This window comes from Zootermopsis nevadensis, unplaced genomic scaffold (genome assembly GCF_977971745.1).
Source record: "Zootermopsis nevadensis isolate Lab colony 2312 unplaced genomic scaffold, Znev_1.0 Znev_ptg000002l, whole genome shotgun sequence".
NCBI lineage: Eukaryota > Metazoa > Arthropoda > Insecta > Blattodea > Termopsidae > Zootermopsis > Zootermopsis nevadensis.
In genome coordinates this window covers 19833140-19860300 of record NW_028259134.1, presented here as the reverse complement: position 1 = coordinate 19860300, position 27161 = coordinate 19833140, and the positions used below count along the sequence as shown (strand labels likewise).

The 27161-nt window shown below is 40.9% G+C and overlaps 2 protein-coding genes across 3 annotated transcripts in view; one reads left to right on the top strand and one right to left on the bottom strand.

The window, feature by feature from the left end:
- Positions 1 to 26003, top strand: part of LOC110835301 (uncharacterized) — a 47064-nt gene extending 21061 nt beyond the window's left edge. The window contains exons 2-3 of the mRNA XM_087356024.1: positions 20244 to 20423; positions 21094 to 26003. Of these exons, the coding sequence (XP_087212150.1) occupies positions 20244 to 20423; positions 21094 to 21449 (536 nt within the window). The 3' untranslated portion in view covers positions 21450 to 26003. The remainder of the gene's footprint in view (positions 1 to 20243; positions 20424 to 21093) is intronic.
- The window catches only part of LOC110839382 (uncharacterized), a 57938-nt gene that overhangs the window by 26167 nt on the left and 4610 nt on the right, over positions 1 to 27161 (bottom strand). The gene's annotated exons all lie outside the window — the stretch shown is intronic.

Sequence of the window (27161 nt, the reverse complement as noted above, 5' to 3'; positions counted from 1 at the left end):
GACCTTGAAAATTTCAAACGCCTCTATTTGGTAAACCCACAGACTGATATAGTCGAAACTATGATATGGCGTTGACATGTGTGTGACCTCTAACGGACATGAATATGGTCATTCAGATTACTGCAGATCGGTAGAAATATGCGATCGAAAAAATTGCTGCCGAACGACCTTGAAAATTTCAAACGCCTCTATTTCGTAAACCCACAGACTGATATAGTCGAAACTATGATAAGAAGTTGACATGTGCGTGACCTCTAACGGACATGAATACGGTCACTCAGATTCCTGCAGATCGGCAGAAATATGCGATCGAAAAAATTGCTGCCGAACGACCTTGAAAATTTCAAACGCCTCTATTTGGTAAACATACAGACTGATATAGTCGAAACTATGATATGACGTTGACATGTGCGTGACCTCTAACGGACATGAATATGGTCACTCAGATTCCTGCAGATCGGCATAAATATGCGATCGAAAAAATTGCTGCCGAACGACCTTGAAAATTTCAAACGCCTCTATTTCGTAAACCCACAGACTGATATAGTCGAAACTATGATATGACGTTGACATGTGCGTGACCTCTAACGGACAAGAATATGGTCACTCAGATTCCTGCAGATCGGCAGAAATATGCGATCGAAAAAATTACTGCCGAACGACCTTCAAAATTTCAAACGCCTCTATTTGGTAAACCCACAGACTGATATAGTCGAAACTATGATATGGCGTTGACATGTGTGTGACCTCTAACGGACATGAATATGGTCATTCAGATTACTGCAGATCGGTAGAAATATGCGATCGAAAAAATTGTTGCCGAACGACCTTGAAAATTTCAAACGCCTCTATTTGGTAAACCCACAGACTGATATAGTCGAAACTATGATATGACGTTGACATGTGTGTGACCTCTAACGGACATGAATATGGTCACTCAGATTCCTGCAGATCGGCAGAAATATGCGATAGAAAAAATTGCTGCCGAACGACCTTGAAAATTTCAAACGCCTCTAATTGGTAAACCCATGGACTGATATAGTCGAAACTATGATATGCCGTTGTCATGTGCGTGACCTCTAACGGACATGAATATGGTCACTCAGATTCCTGCAGATCGGCAGAAATATGCGATCGAAAAAATTACTGCCGAACGACCTTGAAAATTTGAAACGCCTCTATTTCGTAAACACACAGACTGATATAGTCGAAACTATGATATGACGTTGACATGTGCGTGACCTCTAACGGACATGAATATGGTCAATCAGATTCCTGCAGATCGGCAGAAATATGTGATCGAAAAAATTACTGCCGAACGACCTTGAAAATTTCAAACGCCTCTATTTGGTAAACCCACAGACTGATATAGTCGAAACTATAATATGACGTTGACATGTGTGTGACCTCTAACGGACATGAATATGGTCACTCAGATTCCTGCAGATCGGCAGAAATATGCGATCGAAAAAATTGCTGCCGAACGACCTTGAAAATTTCAAACGCCTCTATTTCGTAAACCCACAGACTGATATAGTCGAAACTATGATATGACGTTGACATGTGCGTGACCTCTAACGGACATGAATATGGTCACTCAGATTCCTGCAGATCGGCAGAAATATGCAATCGAAAAAATTACTGCCGAACGACCTTGAAAATTTCAAACGCCTCTATTTGGTAAACCCACAGACTGATATAGTCGAAACTATGATATGACGTTGACATGTGCGTGACCTCTAACGGACATGAATATGGTCACTCAGATTCCTGCAGATCGGCAGAAATATGCGATCGAAAAAATTGCTGCCGAACGACCTTGAAAATTTCAAACGCCTCTATTTCGTAAACCCACAGACTGATATAGTCGAAACTATGATATGACGTCGACATGTGCGTGACCTCTAACGGACATGAATATGGTCACTCAGATTCCTGCAGATCGGCAGAAATATGCGATCGAAAAAATTACTGCCGAACGACCTTGAAAATTTCAAACGCCTCTATTTGGTAAACCCACGGACTGATATAGTCGAAACTATGATATGCCGTTGACGTGTGCGTGACCTCTAATGGACATGAATATGGTCACTCAGATTCCTGCAGATCGGCAGAAATATGCGATCGAAAAAATTGCTGCCGAACGACCTTGAAAATTTCAAACGCCTCTATTTGGTAAACCCACAGACTGATATTGTGGAAACTATGATATGACGTTGACATGTGCGTGACCTCTAACGGACATGAATATGGTCACTCAGATTCCTGCAGATCGACAGAAATATGCGATCGAAAAAATTACTGCCGAACGACCTTGAAAATTTCAAACGCCTCTATTTGGTAAACCCACAGACTGATATAGTCGAAACTATGATATGACGTTGACATGTGTGTGACCTCTAACGGACATGAATATGGTAACTCAGATTCCTGCAGATCGGCAGAAATATGCGATCGAAAAAATTACTGCCGAACGACCTTGAAAATTTGAAACGCCTCTATTTCGTAAACACACAGACTGATATAGTCGAAACTATGATATGATGTTGATATGTGCGTGACCTCTAACGGACATGAATATGGTCAATCAGATTCCTGCAGATCGGCAGAAATATGCGATCAAAAAAATTACTGCCGAACGACCTTGAAAATTTCAAACGCCTCTATTTGGTAAACCCACGGACTGATATAGTCGAAACTATGATATGCCGTTGACATGTGCGTGACCTCTAACGGACATGAATATGGTCACTCAGATTCCTGCAGATCGGCAGAAATATGCGATCGAAAAAATTACTGCCGAACGACCTTGGAAATTTCAAACGCCTCTATTTGGTAAACCACAGACTGATATAGTCGAAACTATGATATGACGTTGACATGTGTGTGACCTCTAACGGACATGAATATGGTAACTCAGATTCCTGCAGATCGGCAGAAATATGCGATCGAAAAAATTGCTGCCGAACGACCTTGAAAATTTCAAACGCCTCTATTTCGTAAACCCACAGACTGATATAGTCGAAACTATGATATGACGTTGACATGTGCGTGACCTCTAACGGACATGAATATGGTCACTCAGATTCCTGCAGATCGGCAGAAATATGCGATCGAAAAAATTACTGCCGAACGACCTTGAAAATTTCAAACGCCTCTATTTGGTAAACCCACGGACTGATATAGTCGAAACTATGATATGCCGTTGACGTGTGCGTGACCTCTAATGGACATGAATATGGTCACTCAGATTCCTGCAGATCGGCACAAGTATGCGATCGAAAAAATTGCTGCCGAACGACCTTGAAAATTTCAAACGCCTCTATTTGGTAAACCCACAGACTGATATTGTCGAAACTATGATATGACGTTGACATGTGCGTGACCTCTAACGGACATGAATATGGTCACTCAGATTCCTGCAGATCGACAGAAATATGCGATCGAAAAAATTACTGCCGAACGACCTTGAAAATTTCAAACGCCTCTATTTGGTAAACCCACAGACTGATATAGTCGAAACTATGATATGACGTTGACATGTGTGTGACCTCTAACGGACATGAATATGGTAACTCAGATTCCTGCAGATCGGCAGAAATATGCGATCGAAAAAATTGCTGCCGAACGACCTTGAAAATTTCAAACGCCTCTATTTCGTAAACCCACAGACTGATATAGTCGAAACTATGATATGACGTTGACATGTGTGTGACCTCTAACGGACATGAATATGGTCACTCAGATTCCTGCAGATCGGCAGAAATATGCGATCGAAAAAATTACTGCCGATCGACCTTGAAAATTTCAAACGCCTCTATTTGGTAAACCCACAGACTGATATAGTCGAAACTATGATATGGCGTTGACATGTGTGTGACCTCTAACGGACATGAATATGGTCATTCAGATTCCTGCAGATCGGTAGAAATATGCGATCCAAAAAATTGCTGCCGAACGACCTTGAAAATTTCAAACGCCTCTATTTGGTAAACCCACAGACTGATATAGTCGAAACTATGATATGACGTTGACATGTGTGTGACCTCTAACGGACATGAATATGGTAACTCAGATTCCTGCAGATCGGCAGAAATATGCGATCGAAAAAATTGCTGCCGAACGACCTTGAAAATTTCAAACGCCTCTATTTGGAAAACCCACGGACTGATATAGTCGAAACTATGATATGCCGTTGTCATGTGCGTGACCTCTAACGGACATGAATATGGTCACTCAGATTCCTGCAGATCGGCAGAAATATGCGATCGAAAAAATTACTGCCGAACGACCTTGAAAATTTCAAACGCTTCTATTTGGTAAACCCACAGACTGATATAGTCGAAACTATGATATGACGTTGACATGTGCGTGACCTCTAACGGACATGAATATGGTCACTCAGATTCCTGCAGATCGGCAGAAATATGCGATCGAAAAAATTACTGCGGAACGACCTTGAAAATTTCAAACGCCTCTATTTGGTAAACCCACAGACTGATATAGTCGAAACTATGATATGACGTTGACATGTGTGTGACCTCTAACGGACATGAATATGGTCACTCAGATTCCTGCAGATCGGCAGAAATATGCGATCGAAAAAATTGCTGACGAACGACCTTGAAAATTTCAAACGCCTCTATTTGGTAAACCCACGGACTGATATAGTCGAAACTATGATATGCCGTTGTGATGTGCGTGACCTCTAACGGACATGAATATGGTCACTCAGATTCCTGCAGATCGGCAGAAATATGCGATCGAAAAAATTACTACCGAACGACCTTGAAAATTTCAAACGCCTCTATTTGGTAAACCCACAGACTGATATAGTCGAAACTATGATATGACGTTGACATGTGCGTGACCTCTAACGGACATGAATATGGTCACACAGATTCCTGCAGATCGGCAGAAATATGCGATCGAAAAAATTACTGCCGAACGACCTTGAAAATTTCAAACGCCTCTATTTGGTAAACCCACAGACTGATATAGTCGAAACTATGATATGACGTTGACATGTGTGTGACCTCTAAGGGACATGAATATGGTCACTCAGATTCCTGCAGATCGGCAGAAATATGCGATCGAAAAAATTACTGCCGAACGACCTTGAAAATTTCAAACGCCTCTATTTCGTAAACCCACAGACTGATATAGTCGAAACTATGATATGACGTTGACATGTGCGTGACCTCTAACGGACATGAATATGGTCACTCAGATTCCTGCAGATCGGCAGAAATATGCGATCGAAAAAATTACTGCCAAACGACCTCGAAAATTTCAAACGCCTCTATTTGCTAAACCCACAGACTGATATAGTCGAAACTATGATATGACGTTGACATGTGCGTGACCTCTAACGGACATGAATATGGTCACTCAGATTCCTGCAGATCGGCAGAAATATGCGATCGAAAAAATTACTGCCGAACGACCTTGAAAATTTCAAACGCCTCTATTTGGTAAACCCACAGACTGATATAGTCGAAACTATGACATGACGTTGACATGTGCGTGACCTCTAACGGACATGAATATGGTCACTCAGATTCCTGCAGATCGGCAGAAATATGCGATCGAAAAAATTACTGCCGAACGACGTTGAAAATTTCAAACGCCTCTATTTGGTAAACCCACAGACTGATATAGTCGAAACTATGATATGACGTTGACATGTGCGTGACCTCTAACGGACATGAATATGGTCACTCAGATTCCTGCAGATCGGCAGAAATATGCGATCGAAAAAATTGCTGCCGAACGACCTTGAAAATTTCAAACGCCTCTATTTCGTAAACCCACAGACTGATATAGTCGAAACTATGATATGACGTTGACATGTGCGTGACCTCTAACGGACATGAATATGGTCACTCAGATTCCTGCAGATCGGCAGAAATATGCGATCGAAAAAATTACTGCCGAACGACCTTGAAAATTTCAAACGCCTCTATTTGGTAAACCCACAGACTGATATAGTCGAAACTATGACATGACGTTGACATGTGCGTGACCTCTAACGGACATGAATATGGTCATTCAGATTCCTGCAGATCGGTAGAAATATGCGATCCAAAAAATTGCTGCCGAACGACCTTGAAAATTTCAAACGCCTCTATTTGGTAAACCCACAGACTGATATAGTCGAAACTATGATATGACGTTGACATGTGTGTGACCTCTAACGGACATGAATATGGTAACTCAGATTCCTGCAGATCGGCAGAAATATGCGATCGAAAAAATTGCTGCCGAACGACCTTGAAAATTTCAAACGCCTCTATTTGGAAAACCCACGGACTGATATAGTCGAAACTATGATATGCCGTTGTCATGTGCGTGACCTCTAACGGACATGAATATGGTCACTCAGATTCCTGCAGATCGGCAGAAATATGCGATCGAAAAAATTACTGCCGAACGACCTTGAAAATTTCAAACGCCTCTATTTGGTAAACCCACAGACTGATATAGTCGAAACTATGATATGACGTTGACATGTGCGTGACCTCTAACGGACATGAATATGGTCACTCAGATTCCTGCAGATCGGCAGAAATATGCGATCGAAAAAATTACTGCCGAACGACCTTGAAAATTTCAAACGCCTCTATTTGGTAAACCCACAGACTGATATAGTCGAAACTATGATATGACGTTGACATGTGTGTGACCTCTAACGGACATGAATATGGTCACTCAGATTCCTGCAGATCGGCAGAAATATGCGATCGAAAAAATTGCTGCCGAACGACCTTGAAAATTTCAAACGCCTCTATTTGGTAAACCCACGGACTGATATAGTCGAAACTATGATATGCCGTTGTGATGTGCGTGACCTCTAACGGACATGAATATGGTCACTCAGATTCCTGCAGATCGGCAGAAATATGCGATCGAAAAAATTACTACCGAACGACCTTGAAAATTTCAAACGCCTCTATTTGGTAAACCCACAGACTGATATAGTCGAAACTATGATATGACGTTGACATGTGCGTGACCTCTAACGGACATGAATATGGTCACACAGATTCCTGCAGATCGGCAGAAATATGCGATCGAAAAAATTACTGCCGAACGACCTTGAAAATTTCAAACGCCTCTATTTGGTAAACCCACAGACTGATATAGTCGAAACTATGATATGACGTTGACATGTGTGTGACCTCTAAGGGACATGAATATGGTCACTCAGATTCCTGCAGATCGGCAGAAATATGCGATCGAAAAAATTACTGCCGAACGACCTTGAAAATTTCAAACGCCTCTATTTCGTAAACCCACAGACTGATATAGTCGAAACTATGATATGACGTTGACATGTGCGTGACCTCTAACGGACATGAATATGGTCACTCAGATTCCTGCAGATCGGCAGAAATATGCGATCGAAAAAATTACTGCCGAACGACCTTGAAAATTTCAAACGCCTCTATTTGGTAAACCCACAGACTGATATAGTCGAAACTATGACATGACGTTGACATGTGCGTGACCTCTAACGGACATGAATATGGTCACTCAGATTCCTGCAGATCGGCAGAAATATGCGATCGAAAAAATTGCTGCCGAACGACCTTGAAAATTTCAAACGCCTCTATTTCGTAAACCCACAGACTGATATAGTCGAAACTATGATATGACGTTGACATGTGCGTGACCTCTAACGGACATGAATATGGTCACTCAGATTCCTGCAGATCGGCAGAAATATGCGATTGAAAAAATTACTGCCGAACGACCTTGAAAATTTCAAACGCCTCTATTTGGTAAACCCACGGACTGATATAGTCGAAACTATGACATGACGTTGACATGTGCGTGACCTCTAACGGACATGAATACGGTCACTCAGATTCCTGCAGATCGGCAGAAATATGCGATCGAAAAAATTACTGCCGAACGACCTTGAAAATTTCAAACGCCTCTATTTGGTAAACCCACAGACTGATATAGTCGAAACTATAATATGACGTTGACATGTGTGTGACCTCTAACGGACATGAATATGGTCACTCAGATTCCTGCAGATCGGCAGAAATATGCGATCGAAAAAATTGCTGCCGAACGACCTTGAAAATTTCAAACGCCTCTATTTCGTAAACCCACAGACTGATATAGTCGAAACTACGATATGACGTTGACATGTGCGTGACCTCTAACGGACATGAATATGTTCACTCAGATTTCTGCAGATCGGCAGAAATATGCGATCGAAAAAATTACTGCCGAACGACCTTGAAAATTTCAAACGCCTCTATTTCGTAAACCCACAGACTGATATAGTCGAAACTATGATATGACGTTGACATGTGCGTGACCTCTAACGGACATGAATATGGTCACTCAGATTCCTGCAGATCGGCAGAAATATGCGATCGAAAAAATTGCTGCCGAACGACCTTGAAAATTTCAAACGCCTCTATTTCGTAAACCCACAGACTGATATAGTCGAAACTATGATATGACGTTGACATGTGCGTGACCTCTAACGGACATGAATATGGTCACTCAGATTCCTGCAGATCGGCAGAAATATGCGATCGAAAAAATTACTGCCGAACGACCTTGAAAATTTCAAACGCCTCTATTTGGTAAACCCACGGACTGATATAGTCGAAACTATGATATGCCGTTGACGTGTGCGTGACCTCTAATGGACATGAATATGGTCACTCAGATTCCTGCAGATCGGCAGAAATATGCGATCGAAAAAATTGCTGCCGAACGACCTTGAAAATTTCAAACGCCTCTATTTGGTAAACCCACAGACTGATATTGTGGAAACTATGATATGACGTTGACATGTGCGTGACCTCTAACGGACATGAATATGGTCACTCAGATTCCTGCAGATCGACAGAAATATGCGATCGAAAAAATTACTGCCGAACGACCTTGAAAATTTCAAACGCCTCTATTTGGTAAACCCACAGACTGATATAGTCGAAACTATGATATGACGTTGACATGTGTGTGACCTCTAACGGACATGAATATGGTAACTCAAATTCCTGCAGATCGGCAGAAATATGCGATCGAAAAAATTACTGCCGAACGACCTTGAAAATTTGAAACGCCTCTATTTCGTAAACACACAGACTGATATAGTCGAAACTATGATATGATGTTGACATGTGCGTGACCTCTAACGGACATGAATATGGTCAATCAGATTCCTGCAGATCGGCAGAAATATGCGATCAAAAAAATTACTGCCGAACGACCTTGAAAATTTCAAACGCCTCTATTTGGTAAACCCACAGACTGATATAGTCGAAACTATAATATGACGTTGACATGTGTGTGACCTCTAACGGACATGAATATGGTCACTCAGATTCTTGCAGATCGGCAGAAATATGCGATCGAAAAAATTGCTGCCGAACGACCTTGAAAATTTCAAACGCCTCTATTTCGTAAACCCACAGACTGATATAGTCGAAACTATGATATGACGTTGACATGTGCGTGACCTCTAACGGACATGAATATGGTCACTGAGATTCCTGCAGATCGGCAGAAATATGCGATCGAAAAAATTACTGCCGAACGACCTTGAAAATTTCAAACGCCTCTATTTCGTAAACCCACAGACTGATATAGTCGAAACTATGATATGACGTTGACATGTGTGTGACCTCTAACGGACATGAATATGGTAACTCAGATTCCTGCAGATCGGCAGAAATATGCGATCGAAAAAATTGCTGCCGAACGACCTTGAAAATTTCAAACGCCTCTATTTCGTAAACCCACAGACTGATATAGTCGAAACTATGATATGACGTTGACATGTGTGTGACCTCTAACGGACATGAATATGGTCACTCAGATTCCTGCAGATCGGCAGAAATATGCGATCGAAAAAATTACTGCCGATCGACCTTGAAAATTTCAAACGCCTCTATTTGGTAAACCCACAGACTGATATAGTCGAAACTATGATATGGCGTTGACATGTGTGTGACCTCTAACGGACATGAATATGGTCACTCAGATTCCTGCAGATCGGTAGAAATATGCGATCCAAAAAATTGCTGCCGAACGACCTTGAAAATTTCAAACGCCTCTATTTGGTAAACCCACAGACTGATATAGTCGAAACTATGATATGACGTTGACATGTGTGTGACCTCTAACGGACATGAATATGGTAACTCAGATTCCTGCAGATCGGCAGAAATATGCGATCGAAAAAATTGCTGCCGAACGACCTTGAAAATTTCAAACGCCTCTATTTGGAAAACCCACGGACTGATATAGTCGAAACTATGATATGCCGTTGTCATGTGCGTGACCTCTAACGGACATGAATATGGTCACTCAGATTCCTGCAGATCGGCAGAAATATGCGATCGAAAAAATTACTGCCGAACGACCTTGAAAATTTCAAACGCCTCTATTTGGTAAACCCACAGACTGATATAGTCGAAACTATGATATGACGTTGACATGTGCGTGACCTCTAACGGACATGAATATGGTCACTCAGATTCCTGCAGATCGGCAGAAATATGCGATCGAAAAAATTACTGCCGAACGACCTTGAAAATTTCAAACGCCTCTATTTGGTAAACCCACAGACTGATATAGTCGAAACTATGATATGACGTTGACATGTGTGTGACCTCTAACGGACATGAATATGGTCACTCAGATTCCTGCAGATCGGCAGAAATATGCGATCGAAAAAATTGCTGCCGAACGACCTTGAAAATTTCAAACGCCTCTATTTGGTAAACCCACGGACTGATATAGTCGAAACTATGATATGCCGTTGTGATGTGCGTGACCTCTAACGGACATGAATATGGTCACTCAGATTCCTGCAGATCGGCAGAAATATGCGATCGAAAAAATTACTACCGAACGACCTTGAAAATTTCAAACGCCTCTATTCGGTAAACCCACAGACTGATATAGTCGAAACTATGATATGACGTTGACATGTGCGTGACCTCTAACGGACATGAATATGGTCACACAGATTCCTGCAGATCGGCAGAAATATGCGATCGAAAAAATTACTGCCGAACGACCTCGAAAATTTCAAACGCCTCTATTTGGTAAACCCACAGACTGATATAGTCGAAACTATGATATGACGTTGACATGTGTGTGACCTCTAAGGGACATGAATATGGTCACTCAGATTCCTGCAGATCGGCAGAAATATGCGATCGAAAAAATTACTGCCGAACGACCTTGAAAATTTCAAACGCCTCTATTTCGTAAACCCACAGACTGATATAGTCGAAACTATGATATGACGTTGACATGTGCGTGACCTCTAACGGACATGAATATGGTCACTCAGATTCCTGCAGATCGGCAGAAATATGCGATCGAAAAAATTACTGCCAAACGACCTTGAAAATTTCAAACGCCTCTATTTGCTAAACCCACAGACTGATATAGTCGAAACTATGATATGACGTTGACATGTGCGTGACCTCTAACGGACATGAATATGGTCACTCAGATTCCTGCAGATCGGCAGAAATATGCGATCGAAAAAATTACTGCCGAACGACCTTGAAAATTTCAAACGCCTCTATTTGGTAAACCCACAGACTGATATAGTCGAAACTATGACATGACGTTGACATGTGCGTGACCTCTAACGGACATGAATATGGTCACTCAGATTCCTGCAGATCGGCAGAAATATGCGATCGAAAAAATTACTGCCGAACGACGTTGAAAATTTCAAACGCCTCTATTTGGTAAACCCACAGACTGATATAGTCGAAACTATGATATGACGTTGACATGTGCGTGACCTCTAACGGACATGAATATGGTCACTCAGATTCCTGCAGATCGGCAGAAATATGGGATCGAAAAAATTGCTGCCGAACGACCTTGAAAATTTCAAACGCCTCTATTTCGTAAACCCACAGACTGATATAGTCGAAACTATGATATGACGTTGACATGTGCGTGACCTCTAACGGACATGAATATGGTCACTCAGATTCCTGCAGATCGGCAGAAATATGCGATCGAAAAAATTGCTGCCGAACGACCTTGAAAATTTCAAACGCCTCTATTTCGTAAACCCACAGACTGATATAGTCGAAACTATGATATGACGTTGACATGTGTGTGACCTCTAACGGACATGAATATGGTCACTCAGATTCCTGGAGATCGGCAGAAATATGCGATCGAAAAAATTACTGCCGAACGACCTTGAAAATTTCAAACGCCTCTATTTGGTAAACCCACAGACTGATATAGTCGAAACTATGATATGGCGTTGACATGTGTGTGACCTCTAACGGACATGAATATGGTCATTCAGATTCCTGCAGATCGGTAGAAATATGCGATCGAAAAAATTGCTGCCGAACGACCTTGAAAATTTCAAACGCCTCTATTTGGTAAACCCAGACTGATATAGTCGAAACTATGATATGACGTTGACATGTGTGTGACCTCTAACGGACATGAATATGGTCACTCAGATTCCTGCAGATCGGCAGAAATATGCGATCGAAAAAATTGCTGCCGAACGACCTTGAAAATTTCAAACGCCTCTATTTGGTAAACCCACAGACTGATATAGTCGAAACTATGATATGACGTTGACATGTGTGTGACCTCTAACGGACATGAATATGGTCACTCAGATTCCTGCAGATCGGCAGAAATATGCGATCGAAAAAATTACTGCCGAACGACCTTGAAAATTTCAAACGCCTCTATTTCGTAAACCCACAGACTGATATAGTCGAAACTATGATATGGCGTTGACATGTGTGTGACCTCTAACGGACATGAATATGGTCACTCAGATTCCTGCAGATCGGCAGAAATATGCGATCGAAAAAATTGCTTCCGAACGACCTTGAAAATTTCAAACGCCTCTATTTCGTAAACCGACAGACTGATATAGTCGAAACTATGATATGACGTTGACATGTGCGTGACCTCTAACGGACATGAATATGGTCACTCAGATTCCTGCAGATCGGCAGAAATATGCGATCGAAAAAATTACTGCCGAACGACCTTGAAAATTTCAAACGCCTCTATTTCGTAAACCCACAGACTGATATAATGGAAACTATGATATGGCGTTGACATGTGTGTGACCTCTAACGGACATGAATATGGTCATTCAGATTCCTGCAGATCGGTAGAAATATGCGATCGAAAAAATTGCTGCCGAACGACCTTGAAAATTTCAAACGCCTCTATTTCGTAAACCCACAGACTGATATAGTCGAAACTATGATATGACGTTGACATGTGTGTGACCTCTAACGGACATGAATATGGTCACTCAGATTCCTGCAGATCGGCAGAAAAATGCGTTTGAAAGAAATTACCTGGCAATGACCTTGAGAAATTTAAAAGCTTCTATTCGGAAAACCCACAGACTGACATTGTCGTGACAATGGCATGACCTCTAACGGACACAACTGCAGTGGAGTCTGAAGGAGGGAAAGGGAAAACTGTCTGAGTGCTGGACGACTGGAGTTCAGTTCCTGGCACAAGCAGGAAGTGTTCTCTTTCTCACCACTGAAGCTCACCCAGCCCCGTATCCGGAGGACACCGGCCCGTGGCTGTAGCATGAAACTGGCCGCTTTTCTTTATCGAGTGCCGAGATGAAGATTGCACGGAGCTTCATCTGCACTTCTCTTTTACCTCTTGTTTTGCGATGGCTGAAACTGGAGTGTCAGGGAGAGGTACGGCTCTATGCCGCCCGCCCGCACTTGGCGCAGACAAGCTGATCACCCGGGATGATGATGTCAGCTGTTTGCTTTCCATTTATTTAAACCTCGGGGCGGGGGGCTTCAAGTGTTTGCTGCCTTGTGCAATCAGCAGCGCCTTGTGGAACTCTGACCCGCTGGAAGTTATTGTAGTAGCAGTAAATAACGACAGTAACAGTGGAATAAATTAATAATATTAAATAATGATAATGCGGCAATGTAATTACAATGGGAATATCGCTGTCGTAGTAAGTGGGTGACACAGGACTATATCTGAACTTGAACTTTCTCAAAGTACCTTCAAACTACGCTCACTTGTCTACGGGCTAAATGAAAACACTAATTCAGCCAGGAATGAAACCAGGGCTACTGACCACGCCCGGGTCCAACAACGCCTTAAGTGTTTTTAGAAACGCAGAGATAACACTCTTTTCCACGCACTCACACAAACAGCCATGTGCTGCAATTAATTAATAGCCTGGCCTTGTTATGTGGCAGAGATCTTATTGTGAATGATGTTTTCATCTTTCTGGAAAACTTCCAAAGGGCGAAATGTATATCAAAGCCCCAAGATAAAGCGACCTGATGACATCTTCTCGTACTGCATACTAACAGTTATAAGCAAAAGAAAGTAAGTACTTCACATTTGATTATTTTCAAATAGGTCGTCGAATGAAAACTTTGTATAACACATGCAAATGTACACAATTAGGATCGGAAAGTTTTGCCTGAAACTTTGATACATTTCACGCAACAGCTGTACGTTACTTTCGTAAAAACAGCTATCAAATTCGCGTTCCTTTATCAATATTTTGTGAATTTCATTCTACCATTTGATTTGTGTGGTTCTGAAAAGTGAGTTCCGCCTGGCAGAATAACTCACATTTTAAGTGTTTATAAACAAAGCGTTCAGAAGAGATAAGACGCATGAAATAAGTGTGCACATTAGTGCGGACACTAGCGTTGTTAGAGCAGCTGAATCAAGTACGCTACGATAGTACGATAAACTGAACACGTGGTTCAGACGGACAAGAAATGCAGACTCAAGCAAAATTTTAAGATGGAAAGCGACCACTTGGAAGACAATGATGAAGATGAAATGCATCAAATTAACAGTATGGGGATGGAATGCGGATAGAACTGGCTGAGGTATTAGCGGTGGTGAATCTTAGTGTTTCGTTGCCATCGTGTTAATGTCTCTCCTGCTAAATGAACTAGGAAGCTGTCTTGGTCTACTTTATGACATCTTCTAGACGCACGAGTATCTCTGCAGAGTAATCAGCCTGATGACGAAGACATTAAGCACCTCTGAAACGTCAGTAGACTTCTACCAAACTACATGGGGTAAAAACCCAGACGACAGCGATCAATAGAAATTAAATCTGACACTTAAAAACGACTCAAGCTTGTGAGACGAATAATGATACTAAAGAAATTTATTAATATATGAATATGTTTGCAATAGTTAAGTTAGTAACATTTTTAAACTGTATAAATTTTCAGTTTTCATAACCTTGCGGCCCGCGATAAGCAATGGTGAAGGCAAAAGTACGTCTGGAAAAGAATAAGAACCCCTTAATTAGACGATGTCACCTTCAGCAGAACGAGCAGGACCTGAAACAGTATAACAAGTCACAGGCAGACACCTCTCGCATGCCACATCGGTTTAAAGTTCTTTACGTCTGGAAGCCCTCAGTTTGATCTGCTTCGCTTAAGAGTGCAGCCTGAGAATAAGAATTGAAAACCCGTTCCCCTTACATGTGACAGGGAGGCTGGTTGCCATGAGAACAGAATGGTTCACTCTCAATTATTGACTATCACATCCGTCTTGCTAGACACATGATGCGCGCACCTACGTCGCCTTTCTGTATTTCCTTCCATCGTTCCGTCTTTCTTGTAATCCCACCATTTCTTTGCTTTTAATTTTCTTTTCTACAGCTCGCTTTATTGATTTTTATCTCCTCCTCTCCCCCTACTTAAACACATTTTGATTATCAAATACTATTAAAATAAAGTTATGGAATCGACAGTTCTGCAGGTATAATCCGACAAAGGGCAGTGGTTATCTACATGGCAAATTCAATAAATCTTCTCGGGCAATCAGCCGCGTTAACTTTTTACCGTAGTAAACCGACGTTTCGGGAAAATATTCAATACAATCTTCTCGGGCAATCAGCCGCGTTAACTGGTTATCCTAGTAAACCGACGTTTCGGGAATAAACACTGAAGATGGGGACAGAGTTTGTTCCCGAAACGTCGGTTTACTACGGTAACCAGTTAACGCTTCTGATTACTTATAGTATTGTGAATATGGCCATTCGTCCATGTGAGCATTTGTCAGTGTGAGCATTTTTCCGTGTGGGTAATTTTCGTGTGCTGTTTTGTAATGGAACCAAGAAATACAATGCAATACAAATTACGTGTGGCGTAAGCCCTTCATCAAACACATGACCTCCACGGTTAAAAGAGTCGTCATATAACGTAGGAATCAACACACTTCTGGTAACAGATTCAACTTTCCGAATTCCCTTCAGTTCGAAACAAAATAAAATATGACTTCATAAGTGCAATCGCTTGCTCAATTGCACTTACTCACGGACAGCCAGGAAGGACAAGTATTTTCGGCCACATTCATTTTCTCTCTAGCCATAAGAAATGGGGGGGGGGGGCACAGCCCCACTGATACAGCATACACATCAACGATCCAAAAGAATAAGAGAATTTTATTTTATTTATTTTTCCTTTGGTTTCTCCCTCGGCGGAAAGAAGATAGAGTGAGGGTTCTTCAGAACAGGGTGCTAACAAAAATATTTGGACCTAAGAGAGAGGAAGTAACAGCAGGACAGAGAAAATTACATATGAAGAGCTTCATAATCTGCATTCTTCGCCAGACAAATTCGACATGGACAGCTCGTGTAGTGCACGTGGAAAAGATGACAGATGGACACAGAACTTTAGTGTAAAACCTGAAAGTGAGAGGCCACTTGAGAAATCTAGATGTAGATGGAAAAAACATATCTCAAAGAAATGAAGTGTAAGATGTAGACTGAATGCAACTGGCACAGGATAACATCCCGTGGCCTGTATTTGTGAACACGGAATTGAAGCTTCGTGCACCATAAAACTTGCTGAGTTTTTAGTCTTTCAGAGAGGGTTCTGTTCCACGGAGTTGCCTACTGCTTTTTCTCAATAAATAAATAACACGGAAGACAGACGAACACTTCATGAACCAATCCCATCTCGGCCACCTTTGTGCTCGTAAATTACATAATTTATTCATTTGTAAAGCTCGAAGGTTCAGGAATGAGAGATCTTGAGATATTTTATTTATAAATCACAGTTCAAAATTTACAGCCGGAGAGCCACCTATCGGTGGGCGTAGGAAGTCCCTGGGGGGGGGGGGGCAGCCGCCGTCACGTTTCATTCGGTGCAGTTACTTGCTGCATCTCCACAAATCTCCACACTTCTTTTGGATGTCTAATATCAGTGACACAGAAGCGTACAAATGGCAAAACCTAAGCTCAAACCCCATTCAGTTCTCACCAAAGCAGTGATCAGTTGCACCGGCTGACCGAAACTGCCGCGTATCTCAGAAGCGGCGGACGATACATGAGCAATGGCGGGACGGCAGGAGAAATCCCCCCACAGTCAATTTTATCTCCACAAATCAAACACGACGTATCCGTGTACCCCAGCCCCATCTCGTTTTTCCCTCATGACAGGTCAGAACTTCTGAGCGATGCCTCGGATTCCATTCCGGAATACGAAGTGAAGTACACGCACTTTGTATTTGAAGTCAACAGATACAATTGGAGATACGAACCAGAATAATTGGCTGTGCATGTGAAAACTTGTGCTGCTCCTATGACAGCAGGTCGTCTGTGGCATGGAGGTACCAGACGGGCGAGATCGCCGCTGAGAGCATGGTCAATTTCAAGATAACATGCATACTTTTCAATTATAAGGGCTGAGAAAAACCACAAAAATTCACCTGAAACTCCACGCGACAACCGCTCAAATACGTAAAACCAAGATCACCAGTGACGTCATTCTTAAAGCAATCCTTGTCGGTCACGGAATCGAGACTACAGCACACCACTGACTTCTGCTACGATACGGTACAAATTGCTGAGATCCATCCACTCCTACGGGGTGCTAACAAGCATAAAACTGCCCCAAACAGATTCTCAATACCGCACGCCATTGGCCAATATGACACAAGGGCGAGCTGACCTCTGTACCTGAGAGATGCCGATTCGAATCTCTTTTCATCCTGATTAATATTTCCCAGTTCCCTCCGAGACAGCGAAAGGATAGTAGCGTCACGACTATGGCTTACCTGACCATAACCTGCTAGATGTTCAATGATTTATACACTTGATAAATCATTCAATTCTAAAGGGTTTTGACGACGGCAGTTTACACTTAAAATTATTTGTTGTCAGGACTTTTTACATCGTTTTTCTTAAAATTCCGAGACGTTTCGGAGGCTGGTTCTGTCTCCGTCCTCAGATGAGAGGTACCTACTCTGTTGGGTCCCTTAGAAAGAGCTAGTCTCTGTCACTGGACCTTTTAAAAAACAGACGATGGAAAAAGTCCTGACAACAAACAATTTTAAATTGATAAATCATCCTTAAATAATCGACAATGCACACCATTGACGGAAGATCAGCGTCTCCCCGCAATGTAACAGCGGCGGGGACTGAAATTACATACTACAGGCGGAGTTCGCTGCACATTTAATTTCTTTAATGCCGTTATCGCCAGACCATTCACAGACATGGCGGCCAGGATCGCCCCTCTCCGAGGACGACCAGCACCGAGGCTGTATATACGCAGCACTTTCAGGTTTTAAGGAGTTTCTTCTTGCTCGCTGATGACGTAAGGTGGTGATTTTGCGGTTAACGAGTGGCCGGTGCTTTCAATTACTGGTAATCTACACTGTGACGTCACTTCACTGCCCGCATAAAACTGTAACGCTGTGCGTTGTTTGCACTGTGTCCATCAAGGATGTCCAGTTCAGGGTCTGAGGACACAACCCTTTCACCTTTCTCATTCCTTTCATGGCCCATTATTTATTTTCTTTTACAATTTTCTTCCCACCTCTGCTTCTCCTTCCTATTTCTATGACTTGTCTTGTTACCTACGTTAAGCTAATGGACGGCCCTGACTCCAATACCACAGGGTGGTTTAATTTCCACCTAAATCAAACAAACCTCGGCCAGGGTGATTAATCCTACGGTAAGCAAGCCGGAATGGACGACAGAATCGGAGACCAAGAGGGGCCTAAAACCATGTTACAGCATGTTCTTAAAATGAAAACTCCATTCGCTTTTGTTTCGGAAGTCAGTGGTTCACCACACTTTCATAAAAAACCAGTCAGTGTATCCAAACACATCAGGGGCGGAGCGTGCATGTTAACTATATTAACCGTGTTAGCCCGGCTAAAACTTTGAAAACGAAAATTTAAAAGTTTTCTTTCGCGGGTCACTTGTACTCCATACACCTGATTTACTCCACGATTCTTTCAATGGCTACGTGTAGAATGACGGGATGGTTACTAAATGATGAATTGGACAAGATGTAGAAGGATGAGGACGCGATCTGCCATTTCGATATTATGGAGGAGCTAAGGAAAACCACGAAAACCTCAGTCAGGATTGCAAGACTGTGAACCGAGATCTGAACCCGAGACATCCCGACCATGAAGCAGGAGTGTTAAACCGCTCGGGCCTCAACGTGCGGTGCCAAATTCGTTGGAAACCAATCATTACCTATCCGAAGGCTACGTGAACTAATTAATAAACCCACAGGTCAACGGGTCCCTCAGACGAAATTCTAAATCGTGACATCCCCAGATAACAACACGGAACAAAGTCCTTCTTCAGAAGCTAACAGGCAGTCAGCTGTCATGATATAACCCGTCTTTTATGGAACAAAAATGTTATTTCCAAAAGAAACGGCCATTGGACACGTATGAACACCTCACGACACTAAGACAAGACAACCAAATCGTAATATTCAACGCTAATCAGAAGCGACAGTCACTTTCGTGCAAAAGCCGATTACTGCATCTATCTAAGATTTGAACCTGTCCATGTCTGTCTTATGGGTTTTTGACCCCCTGTGGACTTTCACGTTGGTACCAACGTTTCGGATGAACACACTTGATTTCATCTTCAGCCTTCCATCTATCCTGACGCCGTCATTATCCCCACACAAATATCTCACCGACCCCAAGACAAGATGATTAAACCATATTGTTCTGGGCTGATCAGAAGCGAAGGCTACACACCGCTGTAAAGAGTCGACTACTAAACCCATCCAGACACGGTCAAATCTGCTGTAGTATTTGGCTTCACGCCGATACGGATGCAACTGTATCACGAATGAAACTACAATCAATAAAAAATCGACTGGAAAACCTAAAAGAAACAGACCATTAGAGAGGCGAAACTGAAGATGGCTGGCTGCTCCCTGTATTTCCGTGTTGGCTTGTTTCAGTGGTCGCAGGGAACCGTTGTTATGTGTGTGTGCCACGGACAGGGCCCTGGAGGGACGAGGCGCTGAATCTGTTTCCTGGTTCCCCGGAATTGCCCCTGTGCGAGCACTTCAACCCCAAAGACAAGCGATACGAGCGGGAGTGTCCTCCTCGGACCACCGGGTGCCTCATCCAGAGCAGCGGTAAGTTAAATGTCGTCCGGATGATGTCTCGGTCACAATTTCTCACTGGTACTCGCCCTTAAGTAGAATGTCCAAAGGTTTCTGAATAGTCCAAAATACCACTTTTTACAGAATGCAGGATACCGTGTACACGCAGAACATTCCAGCACAGCTAAAAAAACTGTTTATCGTCTAATTCATTAACGAATCATTTAATTAATCTTCCAATCCAGCATGTAAATTACTATACTACAAATTAATGTTCACGAAGGTAAAAGGTAAAGTTCTCCCTGATGCTTAGCTAAGGAGCCCGCCATGGTTAGATTCATATACGGTTCAATGGTACAATAAAACGCATGTCCTAAAGGTACAGTGCGAGTTAATTTTCTAGTTGAACTGTTCAGTGTCAGTGATTCTGATATACAGATACGTAGAAACTCCTCAATGTTAACAATTAATATACACTTAGTTTGGAAACTGAAGTTAAGCTGAACATCAATATTTGATGTTTTCTATACTACAGCCTGAAATGTAACTAATTTGCTACAACCTTAAAATAAATTTGGGACCAAAAACTGGCAGGCTTCACTACAAGAAGGCAATAGAGAATTGAATGGTTTAATATAAACAAATGTATGTGTGTTTAAAATATATGGTACTCAAACTGAAATACTTTTTGAACGTTTGACAGGTTCACATGTGCTGCGGACATGCAGCAATTTTGGTGAAACCATCAATGACTGCAAGATAGCTAATGGGGTGAATTACTGCTCCTGCTCAGGAAGTGACCTCTGTAACGGTGACAAGTCGCAGACCAGCTACACTGTGCCACAACGCCCCACCGATGACGAGGACCAGGAACTGCCAGAAGGTAGCGGAGGGGGAGATTACCCTCAGACAAATGCATATCCTAGCCCAACGACAGCACACCCACCCCATGGCACAACAACCAGAAGTGTGACACCCTCCCATGGCAGTGCCACAATGAGCAGGACACTGGGGTTCCTACCCTTCGTAGTCGCCATCGTGACTGCAGCGATGCAGTAGAATCCACACTCTCATATTTGCAGTGGAACACTTGTAGAAAGTGAATGAGCCCTGTACCTGATGTTTAATCCTTTCATAATTGGAGTGAAAATGGCTAAAAATTATGCAACAAGAGGGTCATTCTACAATATTTTCCACCACTTACGTATTCCTGAGACAATGTCAAACTCTAAATCCCTGTACCCGATTGTTCCCATCTACTTCTGGTAAAGCATGTTTGCTTCAGTGCAGTTATCCCTAGGGCCACTCTTAGTCCCTTCAAACAGACTGTTCATACAGAATGCTTATTCCAGTTAAGGTGTTTATTACCAAAGAATGAGAACTTCTTATTTTGGAAACTTCATGAAGTTCAGGCATGATGGTTCAAAACATGTAGGTGCCACACCCTAGAAGTATAAAAATTGCTAAATAGGTCTGGACTATTAACAATGGCTTATAGTCTCTGCTAATTTATTCATATGCAATTTTATATACCCATTAAGAACAAATTTCTTTGCTCAAATTACCTGCAGATTATTCCGTATTTCAGATTTATGAAAATATTCTTTCCTTATTAGTACTTCAAAAGTTGCACACCAATTATCAAACATAAGTCAGCTTCATACTGCAGTAGGTATACACGGACATTTTTGACAAATTTCTATAAAAAACATTTTATAGTATCATTCTAATACAAAAATAGATTTGCATTTTTAAGGGTTCACTGCTGTTGTTACAATAACAGTATAACTGTCAGAACGTAACTTACACCTTGACAGAAACTGCCAGTGATGTTTTTGTTTTTTGTCGACTGCAACCAAAGAGACACTTGGCCTATTCACAATCAAATATAAGTTCAGCGAACAAACTATAAGTAGCAATCCCATTAAAGCTATCGTAACTCATTCAAGAAACTAACAAGATGTGTTCCTGCAAATATGAAGTTCATTTAACAGCTGTGATTAATCCTTTGCATGTCGTAGGTGAGGAGTGTCACCTTCATGCCTACTATATGCCTTCTTCAATGGTGTTTAGGTGTAGAAGAAACTATTTCCACTTTACATTTAAAATTCACAACAAATTATAAAAAACACCTTGTCCTAAGTTTACCATCTGGTCCATAAGTACCATATGCAGATTCTTTGCAGGTCTACAGCTAAACTATATATTAAGCTCAAAATCAGTTTCTTTAAAATTTCCTAGTGGAGCAGGATAATAATATTTTGGAAATTAAAATGTAGGATGCAAACCCCGACAGAGCTCTGTAGAACAAAACATTAACAATCAGCTGTGTGGCTTGTCTCCTGTTGGAGCGCATCATGCTCTTCTGCTCCACTAACCAGATCCACCAAATCCAACACTCGGCCTACTGCCTACCCTACACAAGGCTGCCAAAACACCCAAAACATTATATATTCAGCCTGAAGATAGTAACTGCACTATTTACCGAAATATTGGATAATTTTCAACATTTGGCAAGCCTCTTCCCCAGAAGCTGAAGTTCTACATATCTGCTGCAAATAATATTTCAACAGTTTGCACAGAAACCTTTGAACATCAGAGTTCTGTCCTAAGCATTAGACTGTAATGAATATATTAAAAGCACCTCATGTATTGCAGTGTAACCAATGTAAGGGTCACAAAACTTTATGGAATTATAACAAATATACTTTTCATATGAATGTCCATCCTTGCAGACTGTGTGAAAAGGATAGAAATAACTGTTATAATGTGACATATATGCCAGCATTGCCAACCCAAAGAGTGGAACAGAACAGTTAAAGAGTTTGGTTATTTAAGGTTTGAGGCTTGTGCTATAATAAAACACACAGACATTGCCCCGCATTCCAACAGTCTCGATTTTTTTAAGGTCTTAAGACAAATGCAAGTTCTCATGTTAGACAGTTGGTAGCACTCTCCTGAACCTTAGAGAAAAGAGATTATGCATGCTATGACAAGCAAAGGATTACACAGACATATGTCACCTGAGAGGTAAATTAATTTTGTATATTTCTATCTGAACCTATCTAAGATACAACATGCTAAGAGAGATTTATCTGGAATTGTATGTGTTGGGGTCCTGTGAGGAATATTTGACATGATTATCTGCAACTAAGGCTGTGCAAATGGAATGGTGAGGGCAGTAGATTATTTGTACGGGCAAACAGTAAATTCAAATGGCTGATGTAATAAAACATGGGAATTTAAAGAGATATGTGATTGCTTAACACATTAGCACTGACTCATATGCAATTATCTCCAATGTGTTTTAATATTTTGGTCTAATCTGCAAGTAAAACATAAACAACAAATAGTCTGTTACAGGTGTAAAATTCTTCAGGTATTATGATGTCACAATTAGTTTGATCCAATTGCAGGCATTGCATATCTGAAAACATGTACTATCACATAATTTGAATGAACTGACTGACAAAAACATAAAAACCTGTAAGGACAGCTGACCGCTAAGCCAAGGACTGAATTCAGCATGGGTCATAACCATTAAACTATGATATTCAATCTTTGCATCTCCAAGCAGAAGGTTATAACTTTCGAAACAGCGTGCTATAAGGAACTCCTGGATATGAACACAAACATAGATAATACAAGTTCTGATAATTGAGCCCAATTTTTCCAACTGCACACGTCAAACCATAGCTGTGACCGGCCATAATACACCCAAGAATAACAGTGGGAATTTTATTCGATGATGCTGAAAGCACAAAATTAAATACGAACACAGCTGATGTTGCTGCATAACATGCACCTGAGTTGACACCCTCCCTCCCAGTGATAAACACATTTTGACTTTATTTATGAAATATGAAAAATATTTATCATCCAGTCTGAGAGCACCTACATCTGCAACCACGAATTTATTGACCAGATGTGAAGAATCACCCATTGTGATTATTCATCATCCAATTGAAAGCAACTAACACTCTGATAAAAAATTTCTTCCACTGTGATGACAAACAGGAAGAATCTCCAACTATGATGAAAATTTGATTGCCTAGAGCAGGCAAATAACAAGTTCTCTTCCTTGGTCACAATGTCTGCCCTCTCCCGTACAAAGCACAGTGTTAGTCACAACACATGACAGCTTTAAATGGACCCACCATATATAAATTGTTGTACCCTCTTTTTCACATTCCATTTTAAAAGGCAAGGGCACTCAGGTTAATAAATCCTTGCACCCTGAGAGCTTGAAGCTGAATCACAAGAAAATTGACCTAATTGCTCAAATCACATCAATCCAATCTTCCATCATTAGAATAGTAAGAAACTTCAAATGGTCCAGTTAACATTTAGTGATGCTGCCACTAGAGGGAATCAGATACACTAAGATAAGTGCAGAATATATAAATTGCTTTGCTGCCCTGCTGTAGTCTGCTATGCTATCAAGCTGGTGGCCATCTTGTGTTGCAGTCAACTGTCATAACTGAATGTTTTAGGCATGTTTTAAACAACATAATGACAATATAAAATATAAAACGTAAAACGACGTTTTACGTTTTATATTTTACTAGACGATGAATAATATCCAAGGAAATTTTTATTCAAATGACTCTTCACCATCGTCAAGAAGTTTTAGATTTGATAAACATAATTACATTTAAGAACTCTATAAGGAAAATGTTAACTCTGTTAATTCTGTGGTCAGATTCCTGTTATGGAATCATAATAGTTATCACTGTGTTCTATTCTATCCATGTACAATGAAAAAAAAAAATTAAAATCTCTGTTCAATTAAATATTTACTGCCCAACTCTTACATCCTGCTTGTTTTGAATATTTAATTTTTGCAACTGTCACTCATATTTTCTTACATCTGATCCAAAGGCATGTTTTGTGTCTATTTTATCAGACAAGTGTGTTTTCATTTGAAATGATTTTAATTTTTAGTTCAAACGAATGGAACGTAACATTTAGTGAAAGAGGTGAGAAACGTCTTTTGTGCTATTATTAAACAGCAAGTTATCGAAACTTTCTAAAACAGACATCTATTTCAATAATGTTGATTTGATAAAAATCGTTTTGGGATGTGAAAGTATCAAAGAGAACAAACACATTGGCTTTGTTGGAAGTATAAGGTATTGCAAAATTCCAGTTTCCAGCACGACAGCATAGCAGATTAAGCAGCCATAACATTCAGTTTGCTATGAGCTTTAAGGTTGGCAATAACTGATCACAAAACAGCTTTGAAATATTCTGACTAGCAGCATCAGATTTCCCTATCACATGGTGTATATATTTCTTATATATATATATATGTATATACATATATAATAACTATCTGTACACATAATTTGGAAAAATAGCATCTAGAGAATCATGTTGAGGGGACAATCAAAGATTGTTTTCTCAATAGATCATGTACTGTCCTATCTTACATTTTAATGTTTTGGTGTACAGATACTTCAAAAGCTCAATTGCACATGATTGTATTATAATGTTTGTATCAATGCTTTGCGTAAGAAGTCATTCCATGACCAAAGATTTGACAGCTTGTTCCTAGTCCCAAGTCCCAACCCTCAACTGATATTTGTGACTGAATAAATATTGAGTCTTTGATCAAGGTTTTATTAAATGCCCATCACATCCAAACCAAGACTCACCATTGGCCTAAACGCGACTAACAGCATCACTAGCACAATGTGTTGTGTGGGGCTGGTTTGCTATCTTCCACCAAATCTCTGACCAGTCATGGACAATTTGTGACTGAAAGCTCCAAAAGTGTACAGGATTAAATGCAAATGCAAATGCAAAGCTGTCGCCAGAAGACAACTGGGTCACACACAGATGAAGACTGATAACAGCCCATTCTTTTATGACTATAACTGAGACAATGTCCAAAAGAGCAATTTTACACATCATAATTGTAGTTAACAGTCACACTACACTGGCAGAATTATCTGTGTTGATACTGAGACCAACCTACATTAAACTACAGCAGGAAAGTAGTTTATGACTTCAGTGTGGCTTGGGATACTGAAGCATCAGACAGAACACCTCAATAATGCTTTCTTCACTGTCTTATCAATTGCATGACCTCACTTCAGAAAACAACTGGCTGTGAAAAGGGGGCTGAAAGTTCCAATCTGCTTCCCTAATGGCCACATATGACACCAATTTGAGTGTAGAATACCCCACTGTCTTGTAATCTGAAACTATTAATACTGACAGCATGCCACCATTTTTAATTTCGACTTGAAAATGTAGACATTTGTTCTCTGAAATGTATGCCACCAGTTCAACAAAGAACAGTGTCATCAGCTATGAATTTTAATCAAAATTAGTTCATAACTCAGTAACATAATTTCATTGCTAACAAGGTGAGTTTACAACAAACAGGCAGTGTATGTTTACAAATTTTCAACTAGTTGGTAATAAAACCATATTTATGGAAAGCTGAATATTCTTATTCTTATGACAACATACTGGCTGGATGTGTCTATTGCACACCTCATACACATTTACAGATGTTAATTAAATGATGGCAGGGATAAACTGCAATACTCTTGATAAAAATCAATGATGCAGCCACTTCATGCACCACACATACAGTATCAACTTCAGTTGGATTGAACCTGAGCTTTCACTGTGAGGAACTGAAATATAACTAAGTAATGGCACAGCCTCAACTGTTACATGAACTTGTTTTCCGACGAAGAAAACTGGCAACATAGTATAGCATGACCTACAAAATGATATCTGCACTCTTTAAACATC